The sequence below is a fragment of the Amblyomma maculatum genome, chromosome 1 (assembly GCF_055883805.1).
Source record: "Amblyomma maculatum isolate TAMU_Amacu chromosome 1, ASM5588380v1, whole genome shotgun sequence".
NCBI lineage: Eukaryota > Metazoa > Arthropoda > Arachnida > Ixodida > Ixodidae > Amblyomma > Amblyomma maculatum.
In genome coordinates, this window is record NC_139344.1 from 215,518,940 (window position 1) to 215,534,459 (window position 15,520).

At 49.2% G+C, this 15,520-nt stretch overlaps 1 protein-coding gene across 6 annotated transcripts in view; it reads left to right on the forward strand.

The window, feature by feature from the left end:
• LOC146205591 (low-density lipoprotein receptor class A domain-containing protein 4-like) overlaps positions 1-15,520 on the forward strand; it is a 70,513-nt gene that overhangs the window by 15,205 nt on the left and 39,788 nt on the right. For 2 of the 6 annotated variants that reach the window (XM_084590280.1, XM_084590281.1), the window contains exon 1: positions 5,186-5,318. The exons of the other annotated variants lie outside the window; for them this stretch is intronic. In XM_084590280.1, the coding sequence (XP_084446406.1) occupies positions 5,201-5,318 (118 nt within the window). In that variant the 5' untranslated portion in view covers positions 5,186-5,200. Of the gene's footprint in view, positions 1-5,185; positions 5,319-15,520 lie in introns of those variants that run through there. 6 annotated transcript variants of the gene reach the window in all.

The window sequence follows — 15,520 nt, forward strand, 5'->3', positions numbered from 1 at the left end:
TTGGACTCCAAGATTACCTCGGAAGGAGACTGCAGCCATGAAATTAGGAGACGCCTGCTTCTGGGAAAGAGAGCAATGGTTAGCCTTGACCGCCTAGTAAAGAGCAGAGACATTAGTCTGCCAACCAAGATCCGTATAACCCGTGCTATGGTCTTTCCAGTTGTGATGTATGGATGCGAGAGTTGGACTGTGAAAAAGGCTGACCGCCGAAGAATTGACGCGTTTGAATTGTGGAGCTGACGAAGACTCTTGAGAGTTCCTTGGACGGCCAGAAGATCAAATCAGTCGATATTGTCGACCGTAAACCTTTACTGCTCATTGGAGGGTCAAATTCTAAAGTTAAAGCTCAGCTACTTTGGTCATCTGATGAGAAGAGAGGAGTCGCTGGAGAAAGATTTGATGTTGGGAAAGGTTGAGGGTCGCTGGAGAAGGGGTAGGCAGCGAACGCGATGGTTAGATGGCATCCTCGAGGCACTGCAGATGAATTTATGTGATGTTAGGAAAATAGTGAGAGACCGGAAAGCGTGGCGTGACATGGTCCATAGGGTCACGAAGAGTCGGACACGACTGAACGACTGAACTGCTTGGACCAAAGAGGTCTGCAGTATCATGTAAATAAATAAAAAAATAAATATCCTCGGATAACTGTCTGTGATATCGTGTAGCATGTGCTCTGTGTACACAAGGAGACCTATGGTGCTATTTACGCACACAGGCAGCACGTATGTGTTCACGTTCTGTGGTCACCAGACAAAGTACGCGGCGTAAGTAACCGGCTCCTGAGGGCTTCAGTCGTGAAGCGTCTGTGAGGTGGGTGGACGTGATGGCCGAATCGTTGTTTCTGCCTTCAACACTTGGTGCGTCTAATACTCCCTCATTGCGTGTTAAAGCAGGCAAGGAGCGGCGTGGTGGGCGCTTTTTCAATCAGGTTAGGTCGGATATTTAGGGGAATCGTCCAAGGTGGAGTAGATTTGTAAAAAGGGAGTAATTAATCATTGACATCCGCCCAGGCGCACCTATACGGCTACAAAGGAAAGCTGTATAGCTTTCTTTTGTAGCCGTATGGCTGCTCTTGGGTGGGTGACGAGTAATTAGTCCCTTATTATAAACGTTTAGGTCTATTTTAATATCTTTTCTTTGTCGATGGGTCGCGCCCTCCCGAACATCCATGATCGTCGTTATCTGCCCGGTTGACGGACGGTGACATTGTATTGTAGCCGCACGAGAAGTGTTGTGCGGTGTCGACCATCGACTGAGGAGTAAATGAAAGAAGTGCAGCTGGGGTAGCTTGCACGATTTGTCAGTTTGGCGTAGGTGAGGCGCAGGGTAGCCTTTGTGATCAACTGGCCAGACTGTCATTTTCGAGTGCGGCAGTGTTATCAGCACGAAAATAAAATTGCTTTAAAGAGCAGTCTGCAGCGACATTGAAGTGTATGTTTGACGACATGCGTTGGCGATAGTGCGCCGCTTATAGTGCACTTTGTAAACATTGTATGGGTAGCATTGTGCGAGTCGCATGCGCGCGATCTGCCCGCCGAAGTCTCGACTCGTGCCTGCCATCTGTGTAGCTCCAAGGTCGCGGGTACGCCTGCGGCGGAATTTCCATGAAGCCGACGTGCTAAAGCTCCCGCCGGCGCGTGTGGTATCTGAGATGGCGAAAATATCCGTATTAATCACCCTTCAATTATGCTTCACGTAGGCTATTAAGCAGCCCCAGGCAACAGCACTGAGGCGGGTTATGTTTCGAGGCGTTCCACACCGCGCGCGCTTGGCGATCTGGCATTGCTATCGATTTCTTCGTCCGCCTGATGCAAGCCGATCTGTAGATCTTAAAGGTACGGTTGTTTTGCGATGGCAGGCGCTGCTTGGTGTTCGTCGCTAAAGGGAGTCTTGCAGCTCATCTGAGTATGCCTTTATTAAAAAAAAAAACAACCGATAATTTGTTTTCGACACATTGATAGTGAATGCATCTCCATCGCTAAGCGCAGTTTATTAGCGCCATTGGTTATGCAATATAAGTACGGTCCATTCTTAACGGGGACATGAGGCCGCGCTTTGAAACATTCGCGAGAGAGCTAGCGACAAAAGATCGCACAAGATGCATGCGCAGTAAGCACGGCCGACAGCTGTTTCCAACATGCACTTGGTGCCATCCATTCTTGCCAGTGGTCGGCCTCAGCGCTGTGCAAAGTGTTTAGGCCACGCGATCTCATGTTTCCTTTAACAGTGAACCGTACTGTACGTAGTTTAGGTATGCAATCTGAACATTTTTAAATAAACGTTAAAAAGTTAAACGAATTGCCCCTTTTGTTTTGCTAGTTGTCAAGACCTCGAGGTGGTTTGCCCTTTATCACATTTCTGCACGAAGCTTTCCAATGGCAACCGTCGCCACGCAAAGCGCTAGGGAAATTGGACTCGAACGTACTTGGCGGTGCGTACGTCCGTTCCAACAAATGCCCATTGTTATTACGAGAGATACACTAGGTTCGTCGTCAGCTTGCATGCGCATTGAAGTTATCAGTGCAAGCGACTTTCTCCGCTACTTGTTGGACGTTCGGGGAGGCTATACAATGGATCGCTCGCAGAGCAACACTGTCCTCTTAGACATGTGCAACTTGCGTAGATGTGCTGTACAACTTGTATGAAGCTTCAGGATAGTGCGGAAGGCACTAACCGTCGGTGTGCCGTTACTAATGCCGTATGCGCAACAGTGTGCAACTTTCAGCATGCTGTATAGTTACATAAGCTAGGGAGACGCGTTATTTGAGCCGCGCAATGGCGGCGTCATTAGCAGAAGACACGCGCTACCTATAAGCGGCACTGGGAGCGAAGCCCTCCTACGCGACGAGAGCGAACAGTTGATTCGTCTGTGTCGCTCTTTCCCAGCTCGCTTTGTGCGACAAGATCGGATTCCGAGACCCTCGAGGATAATGACGGGGCTTTGCAAGCGGCACACATTGTGCGGGGGAGTGACGGGGCGAGCAGTTGAGTGGTCTCGAGCCGCCAGAGACACAAAAAGGGTTTTGCATCATCACGTTCACTCTATTTGCAGCGGCGCGTTCTTTTGTGCCCTTCTCCAGGCGCTACAACGCTGGCGCTGACACGACCCCGTGACGTAACGCCCTCCTCAAGCAGCCGGCGAATCTTGCCCGTCTCGACTGCGTCTGCCGCCGGTCTTGCATCAGGATTGTTTAACGCGTCGCGTCTGCTCACTTTCCCGAGCGTCGGCAGTGCTTCTCTCGAGGTCGTTGAAAAGTGCTCTTCTACACTGCAGCCGCCCGTCAGCGTGTGCTGCCCTGACAGAAGTGAAATGGACGCCATTATAATGCCTCGCAGCTAGTACACCTGAGAGCTCTTCTGCTAACGTCGGAGCTGATTAACGGCGATTGAACGCTCGCGGAGGCGCGGGATCAGTGCAGGTTTTGCGTTTGCTGAACTGGTTCGGGCAGTACAGTAGTTCGCTGTAATTGTTTTCGAGGGTGCAAAGCAATCAACGGATCATTTGTCGTAGAAAGCGTGAAACTTGGTACGATGCATCTGCTGCTTTCCGTTGCTTGGATGTTCTGTCAGCGTAAAACGGAACGCAAACAAGGCAGTTGAAACGGGAACAGCATAACGAGATGTTGGCAGCGAAAGAGCTATTATTAGTGCTGTTGATTTTCTTTCGGCGTGAAAATGTCATTGGCCTTGTCTATTTCTGCATCAGCAGCTAGTATTTGGGTTCTTGTTTACAGTTAACATGCTCGAGCTTTATTGGCGTTATTGTATACGATGCTGGCTGCCGTAGCAAACGCCATGCGCCTCGGCTTTCCCTTTTGCGAGACTATTCCGTCCATGGATGTGAGGGTCTAAATAAAACGGCAGTGATAAATTTCACTCCGAAAAGGTAAAGATAAAAAAAATTTTAGATCAAGTAAACTTTTGTGTGAAGTGTAAAAGCTGGCGTAGTACGCATTTATTTTTGGTCGAGGATTCCCAAGATGGTGAAATTAATCTTGACGTTTCTGTGCAGCTTTGGCCGAAAAAGATCCATTAACAAGAACACACTTGTGCAAATAGATGTTCATCCTAGGGCCACCTTTACCTTTGCTGGTGTTAGCAACTGTATTTTTTCACCGTGTCTACTAGTTAAATGTCAGGGGTGCGTAAAAATGTAAGCTGAGAGAAGGTTTACAAAAACGTGGTGGGTAATGTTTATGGATCCATTCGGAAGCCTCCGTCAGCAGTTCTACTCCGTCTCGGCGATGTGCAACGGCGACATTCCCTTTCGCTGTGACGTAAACGCCTTGTTGTTGCTTTCCCATCTGGCATCAGCTTTTCCTGCATGCTGCAAGACACTTCCTCGGAGGCTTTCCGCAGTGCAGTCCTGTTGGCGTCTTCGCACTCGTAACAAAACAACTGGTTCGTTTCCATGTGCTGATACGCAGGGTGCACCGGTATCCCTCGTGTTACCGCTCTTCTCTGCAGCTGGTCTCTCGAAATGTGCCCATATTTACCGCTTTCTAGGCTGCAGGGATGAGGGAAGAGAACTGATGGTGGCAGTTTTTTTTTTTTTTTTTTTTGCTCAATGACTTCCTTGTCTCAGCTGCTGACGTTTGAACGGCATTACCGCAACTTTTAGGGGTCAACAACGTCTACAGTGCACCTTGCCTCTGCAACCGGGTGTCATGGCGCCTCATTTTCTTTTCGCCACAAGGTTACTCTACACAAACATTTTTCGTTCCTTCGTTAGTAGCACAGGAATAGACGTGGGAGCTAAACACGGCGGCAATGCATTTAGTGACGCAGTTCACGGCGCATACATCCAGCTTGCTCCGGTGGAAGCGCTCAGTTCTAGTCGAAGCCCGCGCGAAGGAAATTCCGCGAACCTTGTTGTTGGTGGGTTTTCGCTGTCCAGGTTTTTGGCAAGCACGCAAGGGGAGTTTCGGGTGGAGGACGCGCGTGCTCGGACCGAGGCTGAGCTACGCGCACGTGCTCGGCTCGCGGTTTTCTCGCGCGCAGCTCAGGGCCGCTGCGTGCGTGCTCGCTAGCACGACTGACTAATGCATTGGGAATCCGCACTCCGTGCTTCTGCCGCGAATGCCTTCGCATAGGAAGGAAACGGGGAGAGGCGCGGTCTAATCAGGAAAGCGCTCCCATTGGCCGCCTAGTCGGAAAAATACGCCACCAAGATCGAACAAGATTTATGGGGCTTCGCTGAATGACGGCAGAAGTTCCCTTCCTGCCAGCACTTGTCGCCCAGACGGCGAGGCGGCTTCTTGCTGTGCGGACGGGCTCACGGCAACTTTGGCGGTGGACGAAGCCCATACTGCTATCAGGTATTTCGAGAAATGATCAGACGTTTCATAATAGAATGCGTTCCTCGTCGATTCATAAAGACGGTCGTGCTATTTAGGCGCCGATTCTAACGTTCAGTTAAAAGCGTTCATTGACCAGAGCATGCTTGCCACCTAGTCAAACTCGTCCTGAAAAGAATTGTAGCTGCAGCGATAACATCAGTATCGAACAAAAAAAGAAAAAATTAAAAAGGCGCCCTTTTAATCACAAGTCAGACGCGCTTTTGTTTTCGCCTTCGTGACGAGAGCTAATTCGTGAGTCAGTTCTATCTGCGGTGTGGCTTTCGAGCGGCTAGAACGGTGCCTGTGACGGCTTTATGCTCGGAAGCGGTGTTTAACAAACGCGGCGCTGCTATCAAAAGCATGGGTTGCAGACGAAACACGCGGGCGCCCACGCTGACCGTAACGTTGGCCGTTATTTATACCATCAATTTTCCTGCGCTTCGCCGGCTATCCATACCTGCCTTCTCTGTTTGTTTAATCTTTCCCACGCCTCGAGACGTTAACGTGCCCGGAAGTGTTTGGGCTCGTCGGAGGGCTGCCACCTTGTTTTGCTGTGATGCGGCTTCAGGGCCGCTGGCATATAGTATCTCCCGAGACTTTTCTTATTTTCGAGCTCCACTATGGGCGAGGTTTTTTTTTTTTTTTTTCACCGCGTTCCTCATCAATATCCCTGCCGTCTTCTGTGCTGCGTGCTCTCCCTCCATTCGCTGTCGCGCTATGTGCACTCATGTGGCCAGCGCAATGAACGAAGAAAAGTTTGATGTCAGAAGGTGTGAAAGTTTGGTGTAGTAATGTTATTTTACGGTGACGACTTCTCTCCTTGCTAGGAGTCCCAAGTTTGCACGTCTCTTTTTTTTTTTTTTTTCTTTTTTGAGCCGCCGATGCATACGTATGAGCCGCGTAGATATATTTCGCTCGTCTCTCGAATGTAAGACAGGGGACGAGAAGTCAGAAAACGTACGGGGAGCCGCGGAAACGAGGCCACTGTTAATGCAAGTCGGCGCAGCCCTGATAATGTGCGCCGCAAATCCGACCCAGCTTGTACGGAGAAGCTGCCAGGCGTTACGTTAATTGCGGTTTGAACGATACTTGGCTCGCATGTCAGTCGTTTGAAAGCTGCGTCTGCAGGTTTTTCCTAGATAACGAGACTCGCCGCGGGCCCGCTCGTCTCGGAAGTGCAAATTTTAGCTCCAGATCCGCGTAGCACTGAACTTGCCAGGAAGATCAGCGTCAAGGCAGTCCATTTCGTATCTTATGCTCAGCTAACTTCAAGTATCACTATTCTTGCGCCTGTGATCTACTCTGGTACAACGCACAGATGTGGACGTATGTACTACGTGTAGGCATTATAATCCTATTTACAACGTTGCCTTGGGGCAATCTAGACGTGTGGACAGGCGCGATTTCATTGTGGAACATAATAGTGCTCCGCTTACGTATTTCGCGCACCTGTGCGCCAGACACGTCGTCGTCTTGCTGCGAATATAAGCGCAAGTTTCCGGTCATAGGTGCGAAGGCGCCATCAGCGACCTCGCAAAACATTCCTGCGTTGTTAGTCACGATGTGCTTCGTAACGTGGAACGGAACTTCGCTCTGAAGTAGAGAAAAACATGTTTAGGCACGTTTCTTCCTGACCATGCTCAGGTGAGAACAACGTTCATTTGCATACGGAGTGGCAAACAGCCTACTTAATGTTATGCAGAACAAGGCGACAGTACTATCTTGAGTACGATGAGGGCAAGCAAGCGTCGCAGCGCTTTATCTCGCGTAACAGAAATTGCTCTCGCAATTTTATGCATTTTCTGCAGACATGTCTTTCTAGGGACGGAATGCGCGCCACAAGCAGCGTTATTCCTTTCTGCACAGTCGTGAGACACGGTACGGTTTTCATTCAAGCCCCTGTGCTTCGACACGTGTGATATTGATTTCGTCCGGTCGTGCCTGAAGTGTCCTTGGAGGCGTAATCTAATCGAATAGGGATTTTCATGGGTGCCAAATATTCCGTTCGCAGTCAGACTACCGCGCATACCAGTAGGCTAGTCCAGACGTGGGTTCTTCAGTATGAATCCAGCCATGCCGCAGCTGTCCGCTCCTTCCGTGCGGACTCGGCATTATTTCAGAATTCTCTCGTGAGCTGTCACAAGTTAGGGCGCGCCCACGTTGTCCAACTCGACGAGCTCTTTTGAGCGCTTCCCTTCTGTGTTCACTGTCGACTGCTTCACTTTAGGTGCCTCATCGCCGAACGTTTAACGGGCAAAATCTGGGTGAGAGAGAGAGCTTAACAGTGAAAAACCTGAAATTCATAAATTTGTGTCGAACGGCCAGTGACAGTGTTGCGCCTTATTTACTCTTCTGATTAGAGCTTAAGTAAACCGCGACTAAAATAAAAGGCCGTTTCATTCCTCTAAGGTAATTCGTTATGACTACCAGACCTTTCGAGAGGCCATTTCATTCCTCTAAGGTAATTAGTTACGACTACAAACCTTTCGAGGAAAGAACACTAAATTTCTTCTGCTCGCACAGCATGCTTCCTCCGTGTCTGACGGCTTGTGTGTTCCAGTCCTTTTCCGGGTACCTCTGCAAAGGTGTTTTCGAAGTACTCCGAAGAAGAATGTTTGAACAGTAAGTTAATCTAGTTAGGCTTTGGACTTCAGACACCAAGTTTGCAGTTTCTTTTTGGACTTTTTTCACCCCTAGCAAAAATTAACTAGTCTCTTTGTTAATTGCCCTCAGTCACTGACTGATGATACTTGATTTGACATATCGTAGTCGTAGCGGCTCTTGCTGTAATTGAGGCCACGGCCCAACTAAGTTCTAGGGGAGAGGGGGAGAGAAATTTCGTTAAGCGTCCCCAGCCCGGGTTACTGGATTTAGTAAATGGGTTGATGCCGGTTTTCGGGGTGGTATTGGGGTTTGTCAAAATTTTGACCCATATAGTGTCCCAAAGAGCGGCCACAGCTCTGGGCTTCGCCAGCTCGAGGTCGGAACTAGCCCGCCCTGTCCCGTGACCGTTTCATTTTATCTTAGAAGCACATGGAAGACCACACACTTGAGGAAGGTGCACTTACGTAGTACGTGTAGACAAACACAGTATTGCCGTTCAGTGTGACTAGAACCTCTCAGCAGCCGTCAGAGTACTTTTAGTGAGTAGCTGGCATTGACGGTCAGTTCGCAGCTCTCTTTGAGTGAGGGTGTGGGTGGGTAGAGAGAGTTGATTATCGCAACTTTTCCGAATCTTGGTAGGCAAACGTAGGATGATATAGGCTTCGTGTCTGTTATACGTATTTGTTCATAATGACATGCGCAAGAAACTGCAAAACTTGTTTCCTGTAGTATTATGATAGGCTGCCTTTTGCTTTGTGCATATTGTTAGAACATTTTTTTTTTTTTTTTTTTTTTTTTTTTTTTGCTAAAGCAATACTTCTCTAGGTTTCGAGCCTTCAAGCGTAGCGCGGCGGTAGCCACGTACGTCTTACCCACGTGACGCTGTGACGTCACACTTCATGTGACACTAGGGTGAGAGCTGGGCTACCAACTCAAGCGGTCGGCGTAGCGCGGCGGTAGCCACGTCTTACCCACGTGACGCTGTGACGTCCCACTCCACGTGACACAAAAGCGAGAGATGGGCTCCCAGTTCAAGCGGTCGGCGTGGCGCGGCCGGAGCCGCAGCTCAGTTGGCAGGAGCTGCCAACTTGAGTCTCTAGTTTCACATGGGACGGTTATGTCAGAATCAGCCTGCTAGGACTCTGGCATTCGCGTTACCCTTATAGGCTACTAAGGCACGTTGATACAGCTTGGTTAAAGCGGGAAACGCATGTGAGCGAAAAAATGAGCGACGCAACAAAGCGGCGCGGCGAAAGCGATCATGGTTCGCTCCGTCGCCTACTGCGGAAGACGCATGCACGTGTCAGCGCGAACCGAGCGAAACGGCGACGACGCTCTGTGTAGGTTGTGTGGCTGGCATAGTGGCTTAGTACACCGCAAAACTACTGCCAAATGCAACAACAGTCGCAATTTTATTTTGCGACAACATACCAAAGGAAAATGTATTTACAACAAACCGTATCGAATGTGTGTTAACTTGCACTGTAGTTTGTACGAGTAGTCACGTGACCCCTTGTTTCATTTGTTTCGGTCGCGATTAGACTTTCTTTGAATCCTTGGCTATTCACAATTGTTCGTACAAAACGAAAAATTTACGCGGTTGTGCTCAATCACAATGCAACACAGTAAAATAAAGAAAGCGTGCAAAATGAGCGGCAGTGCCGTACGCTTACTTCCGGGCGAACGAGCGAAATTTTCTATTTCGGCAGATCTGAGCGACGAGTCAAGCGACACATGCAATTCTGTTCGCGCGACGCGTGTCGCGTTCGCGTGAGTTTTCGCGTGCATGCGATTCAGCCTTAAAGCCGGGCTTTACATGTGGGCTGAGGAAGAAGAAAAAGAGAACGCTCGCTCACCCGCAGCTAATGCTTTCGCTCAATATTTGGTAAAGCAACGTTGAACACTTGTAATTTTTTTCAATTTCAGTTCAGCAGTGGATTTCACGGAAGAAAGTCTGTGCAGGTAGCAAGAATTTAAGATATTGAGTAGTCGATATTCGTAATGTTAAATGTTGCCATAGTGTTAACGGAGGTTTTGTCGTGAGCTGTTAACTAATTCGACCAAAGTTTGCCTTTTCTTATAGTGCAAACGATCTGTTAATTCATGGTGTTCGCGTACCAAACGGCACTTATTGAATAAGGATGAGACAATGGGAGGTAAGCAATCAGTTTTAAATGCATGGGAGAGCTAAAGAAAATCGTTCCCGTTTCATCGAACTTGCAGGAACGCTGCCAAATGCTATAATTAACTCTAACTGGTTACTGCATTATACGGTTACTACACAACACTTAAGCCTCCGCGGTGTCCTAGTGGCTATGGCATTCGGCTGCTGAGCGCAAGGTTTCGGGACCGAATCCTGCCGTTGTGGCCGCATTTTGACGGAGGAGAGGTGCAAAAGAACTTTATTTTTTTTTTTTTTATGCGCTCACGGAACGATCAGGGCACAAAATATGGTTGAGATCTTTGGACACGCCTATTGAATATGAAAAAAAAAAAAATTCAGGGGGCACTTTGGTTAACTATGTGCTTTAAGGCTGAAGTCTTCCTCGCCGCGCTGCTTAGGCATTGACTGCGAGTCCGTTTGTGTTTGACTAGAATTGTGACAGATACTGCGGCTTTTCAACCAATTTTAAACGCCGCCGATGCCTGCTGTACTGCGTCTATTTCAATATATGCTTTGTGGTGCGGCGTTCGAGGAAGCGCCAAGTGAAAGGCACCGCACGGACGCCTGGATCGAACGCCCGGCGGGGTCAGCTTCGTATATGCGTGAATCTCCTGGTGACGTCATCACCATGTGACGGTTATGGACGTCTCGAAACGTCTAACCATTACTATTGGTTAGTGTTAGTTAACCATGACTTCCACTTTCTGAGTGCTAGTTAATGTCTGGTTAGTGTTAGTTAAACACCCCTTAACTAGTAAGCGGTGGTTAGTGATAGTTATGATGACGTCCAAATGCATGGGTTCCTATGGACATCTGCTTAACTATTTTATTATTAGTCGTAAATTATCATGAAATTACATTGAAAATGCCTTAAATCATGTTCCGATATCAGCCGATTCCTATTAAGTGTTGGAATATGCACATCGAAGGCGTGTACCCGAAATGCGGACATATTTGCTAACGACAGTATGAGGCATTTTAAAGGCATTCGCCTTAAAAGCCACAGCTGAAATAATGAGCGTCTGTTCAATTTTTTTTTTTTTTTCAGTCGCTTTAATGACGTCGAAACGTCAACTCACGTTCGTGTTTAGGCAAGAACTTAGGGCACGATCGCGGAGCACCTTATTTGTGCCTGCCACCATCACCCTATTTTCCCGAATTGTACGGTAAACCAGTGATCCTGAAGCTTGGCCGCATTTCTGAATTCAAAAAAAAAAAGAAAAAAAAAAGAAATTAGTTTTAGTAAATTTACTTAGTGCTTTTAATTATGTATGTTTTAAAAGCGTAAATTCCCTTCGAAATTCGGACTGTGAATTACATATTAAGGACTATTTGTTGAAAGAGTTAACCACTCTCAGAAATGAGGATTCTGACTTTGGGATGAAGAGATATCCTTGGGTCGTTTATTTAAAGCGAACGAATTACTTGTCCCATTACGAGAAAAGCTATTCGTGCTCACGAAACAGTAATTCCAGCGATGGCAAGGAAATTAGGGTGACGTCATCAAGCGGCCGTGTGGCGCACACTGTCAAGCCGAACATCTTCATTCGCGACCGATGTCATCGCCACTTCGGACAGCCATATACAGGTTGTTCGTCTATATAAACTCACCACTGTTGGACCTCCATGTGGCAGTAGTTTTCTCGATTTTCATTTTAACATTTCGGCGCTATCTGTCGCTGTACAGCATTCCGGGTGGTGCCATATGATCTCGCGTCGCACATTGCAAACATGTGCTAGTCAAGTTGGAGGCTAGCAAACGACAGGGATTCGAACCGACGACCTATATAGTTTCAATTGTATGCCTTCGAACCGATGATTCGGTTATTATGGCTCCTAGATGCAGCTTTAAGCATGATGGTCTACGTTCAATACGCACAGACACCGGATACAATAACAGCAGAAAGAACTATACATTTTGAAAACCTCACTCGACAACCTTCCAGTAACACTAATGTTTCGCATTATATTCAGGTCCGCAGTCGTGTGACTGCTGAATTTTTGTTTTGTTTTGCTTACTTTTCGCCGCCTTGAAGTGGAATGACTTTGTTGATACTCGTTCTTTGTGCAAATATCTGTCATGGGATAAGATTATGGCTCAACAGTGTACGCGCCTTGATTGCGCAGGTGTCCTGGTCCACGCGCCCAAAGGATGTGCGTACGTACAGTACGTCACGAGCCGTACGTAGCTGGCATGATCCAACCAACCACGATCGGTGTTTATGCAACTTATAAACCGATGCAGTAGTCGCTACTGCCACCGGCAGTTACAGGGCATCTTTAGAGCATGTTGGGCCTGAATTCCACTCTCCAGTGACGTAACGTAACAACTCGCGTCTGAGTTTGCTCAGGGATATGAAGGGACTATTTTAACGTACCCAGGCAAAACTTCGTTAAAGAGCGCCGTCTTCGAATTCCGCTTTCTTGGCTCCAGTTCGAAGCTCCAGGGTGCGACACACGACATGTGATCTGCAAAATGCAAGAAACAGACGGGGGGAGAAGCTGCTTTGTTATAAGGCTCAAGTCCGATCACTTCAACTGTCCACCGTCAAGTGCATCGCGGGGTTCTGCGGTGACTGCAAAATATACCTGTATTTTATCAGTCTTTTGTAGTGTCTAGATTTTCTTTGTTTTGCGTATCTTTTATCGCCTCATTCAACCGCCGAGCAAGTGTGCTGATCGGTCATCAAAGGAGTGTGTGTGTACGTAAGCTCACTTGGACGGTCTGATTGCGGCTCATGCAGCGGTCTTTCTCTGCTGCTTTGTTGCGTGGTGGTCGAACTGCATCTCCTTTGTCTTCTGCAGCATGACCTAATCCCGCAAGTGTCTGTCTTCGGCACAAAAAGTGCGTCATGACCGGGGAAGCGAGATAGTGACTTGTTGACCTTGAGCAGCTATATTCGTCCCCGCCTCCTTTCGGCCTATCTCTCCAATCTGGTGGGTGGGCAGTGCTGCCGTCTTCTGTATCATCGAGCGCGGTGCTTCTTCTGCGCTTTGTTCCCTCGACTTTCCAGCTACGTAATTACAGCTTTATACACTCATATGATCTGTCTGGCTCTCTTCTCTCCAGATTCGCATCTTTCCTTGTGCGCCTGTACACGTGTTTCTTCCCCAGCGCCAGCTTCGGATACGCAGCTGCTACTGGGTCAAGGCTGCAGAAAAAGCTTAGGTCTTGCCCCAAAACCTTTATCGTCAAATTCAAATCGCGATAGAATCACCTTCGTCGTCTCCGTTCCTTTTTAATATTTGCCATTGTGCAGTGAGCAAAACTTCCATGCAGCGTACGCGCTGTGAGCCTTTTGACGTTGCGCGCTGTCCAGAAGAAACGCGTCGGACGCGAGGCTGCAGATGGGAGCGGCGGCGGCCGGCACCGTCCGACGCCGGGATCCGACCTCGGCGGTGTGCTCCCAGGCGAGTCCTGACGTACGCGGTGGCGCTGTCGTTTGTTGTCGGGACGGCCGTCTGTCAATACGGGCGTTCGCCCGGCGCCAGTATGTCTCATTTATCATCGCCGCTCCCAACAAAAGGAGGCGTACGCCGAACCGGAGATTCCTCCCCTCGTTATTTCCTCGGCAGCGTGCGTGTCACACCTGCGCGGCTGGCGACGCCGTGCATCGACCCTGAGCGCGCAGCTGCAGTCCGGGAAGCCTTTCACTTCGGCGGCGACCCCGTCGCAGTGATGGCACGGTCATTGTTCCCTTTAAGGCCCCGCGCCGGCGCTTGTCGTCGGCCGAGCGTTCCATCTTCTTCCGTGCATCTATAAGAATATACAGTTTGGGTCCGCGTCAGCAGTCCCGGCGCTGGTAGTGGGAGCCGCCGACGGAGCGCCGTGGCGGCTGCGCTACTCACCTGGCGCGCATAAGTCATCGCGAGGCTGCCTTATCGCCGGCAGGAACGTGCCTAGCGGCCGGCGCACGACCGCCGCGATTTCGGCGGCGATATTTGTTCGAGCGCGTACGTAACGGTGCTTTCGAGCTGCATTTTTCGGTTAACTCGATGCGCGCGGAGGGAAAGCGAAGAAAGGAAAGAAAAAGATGGAATCACAATTGCATTGTACAGGGAACATTTTCTAACACTGCATCATCATGCGTCGCCTGTTAGTGCGAGGAGGGGGCTTCGTTAAGCGCTTTTGTCATTCCCCAAATCTCTCTCGTATGGAGGAAGTAAACTTTTTCCCATGCGGTAGAGAAATGGGATACCACCACCACTTAGTTGCCTTGCGACGAACATGTCACTCTGCTGCGTCGCGTCGAAACAAAGAGGAACTATCAGTTGCCGCGAACATCAACTGTAACGACCCTTCTGTTTCTGGTAACTTTAACCCGTGGCGTATATCTAACGAAATTGATCTGCCCCAGCGAGCACACTAACGCTCGTCATTGCTTTGCGAGCGTGTGTTGTAGTCGCATTCTAGTTAGCTTCGCTTTTTATTATTATTATTTTTTTTTTTTTTTAGCGGCACGACGGGGAGGCTGGGTCGTTCTGCGCGATCGCACTAAGCTGTTAGGTCGAACATCAATCTTTCGCGTCGCCTCCGAAGCTTTCCCGAGCACCCGGCCGTTTGTGTGTCTGACTTGTCCTCTATATATTCTTTTTAACTTGTCCTCTCGATTGATTTCGGGGAAGAAGACCCTGTCTCGAGACAGGACCGAACACGAGCTCGGCCGAGTCGCTGTCTGACCGCATGATTTCGACACTCTTTGGGCAGAGGGGGGGGGGGGGGGGGGGTGACGTATACTTGCAGCCTCCTCCATTGCGTCACTACTGACATGAGGGGTTCGCGCTGAAGGAGCCGCGATGAGCAAGCAGTCAACAAAGGCAGCTGTGTCGCGACAGTGTGGAAAGACGCAATGGTATTTCATCGTTGATGCGCGTTGCCGGCGGCTCCAGCCGCCGTCGCAGTCGCCGCCACCAGTGTTTTGAAATCGGCTGGCGTGATTGCTCTATTTCTGCCACTCGTGGATCGCGTTTCTTCGCTCTTGTTTTCTTTTCCTCTGCATCCGAGATTTGGCGCTCAATGCGGGCGAGGGTCTCGGCGTAATGTACCCTGTAGCTGTAGCTGCCGCGACGTCTTCGCATAATGCGTGGATGGACTGGGACTTTTCAATGGTGATTAATTAGTCGTCCGATGTGGTAGCCGCGGAAAAACTCTTTTCCTTGTCATTTTTGAGCAAAATGTTTCGCCGCTGCTCAGAGAGACGTCGCGGTACACGTGAACGATTAATTGAAGCGGTGGTGGTTACTCGCGAGCTTTGCCGTCGGTGCAGCTTGGAGACGAAATTTGCGCGGCAGCGTGAAGTCCCCGCGTCTCTGAAAACCCAGCGTCTTCGATGTCGTCAGCCTCAGGCATCGTTCGTGGCATAATAATCCCAGAGAACTTAATCAGGGCAATTCAGAAAAAGGCCGAAATGAA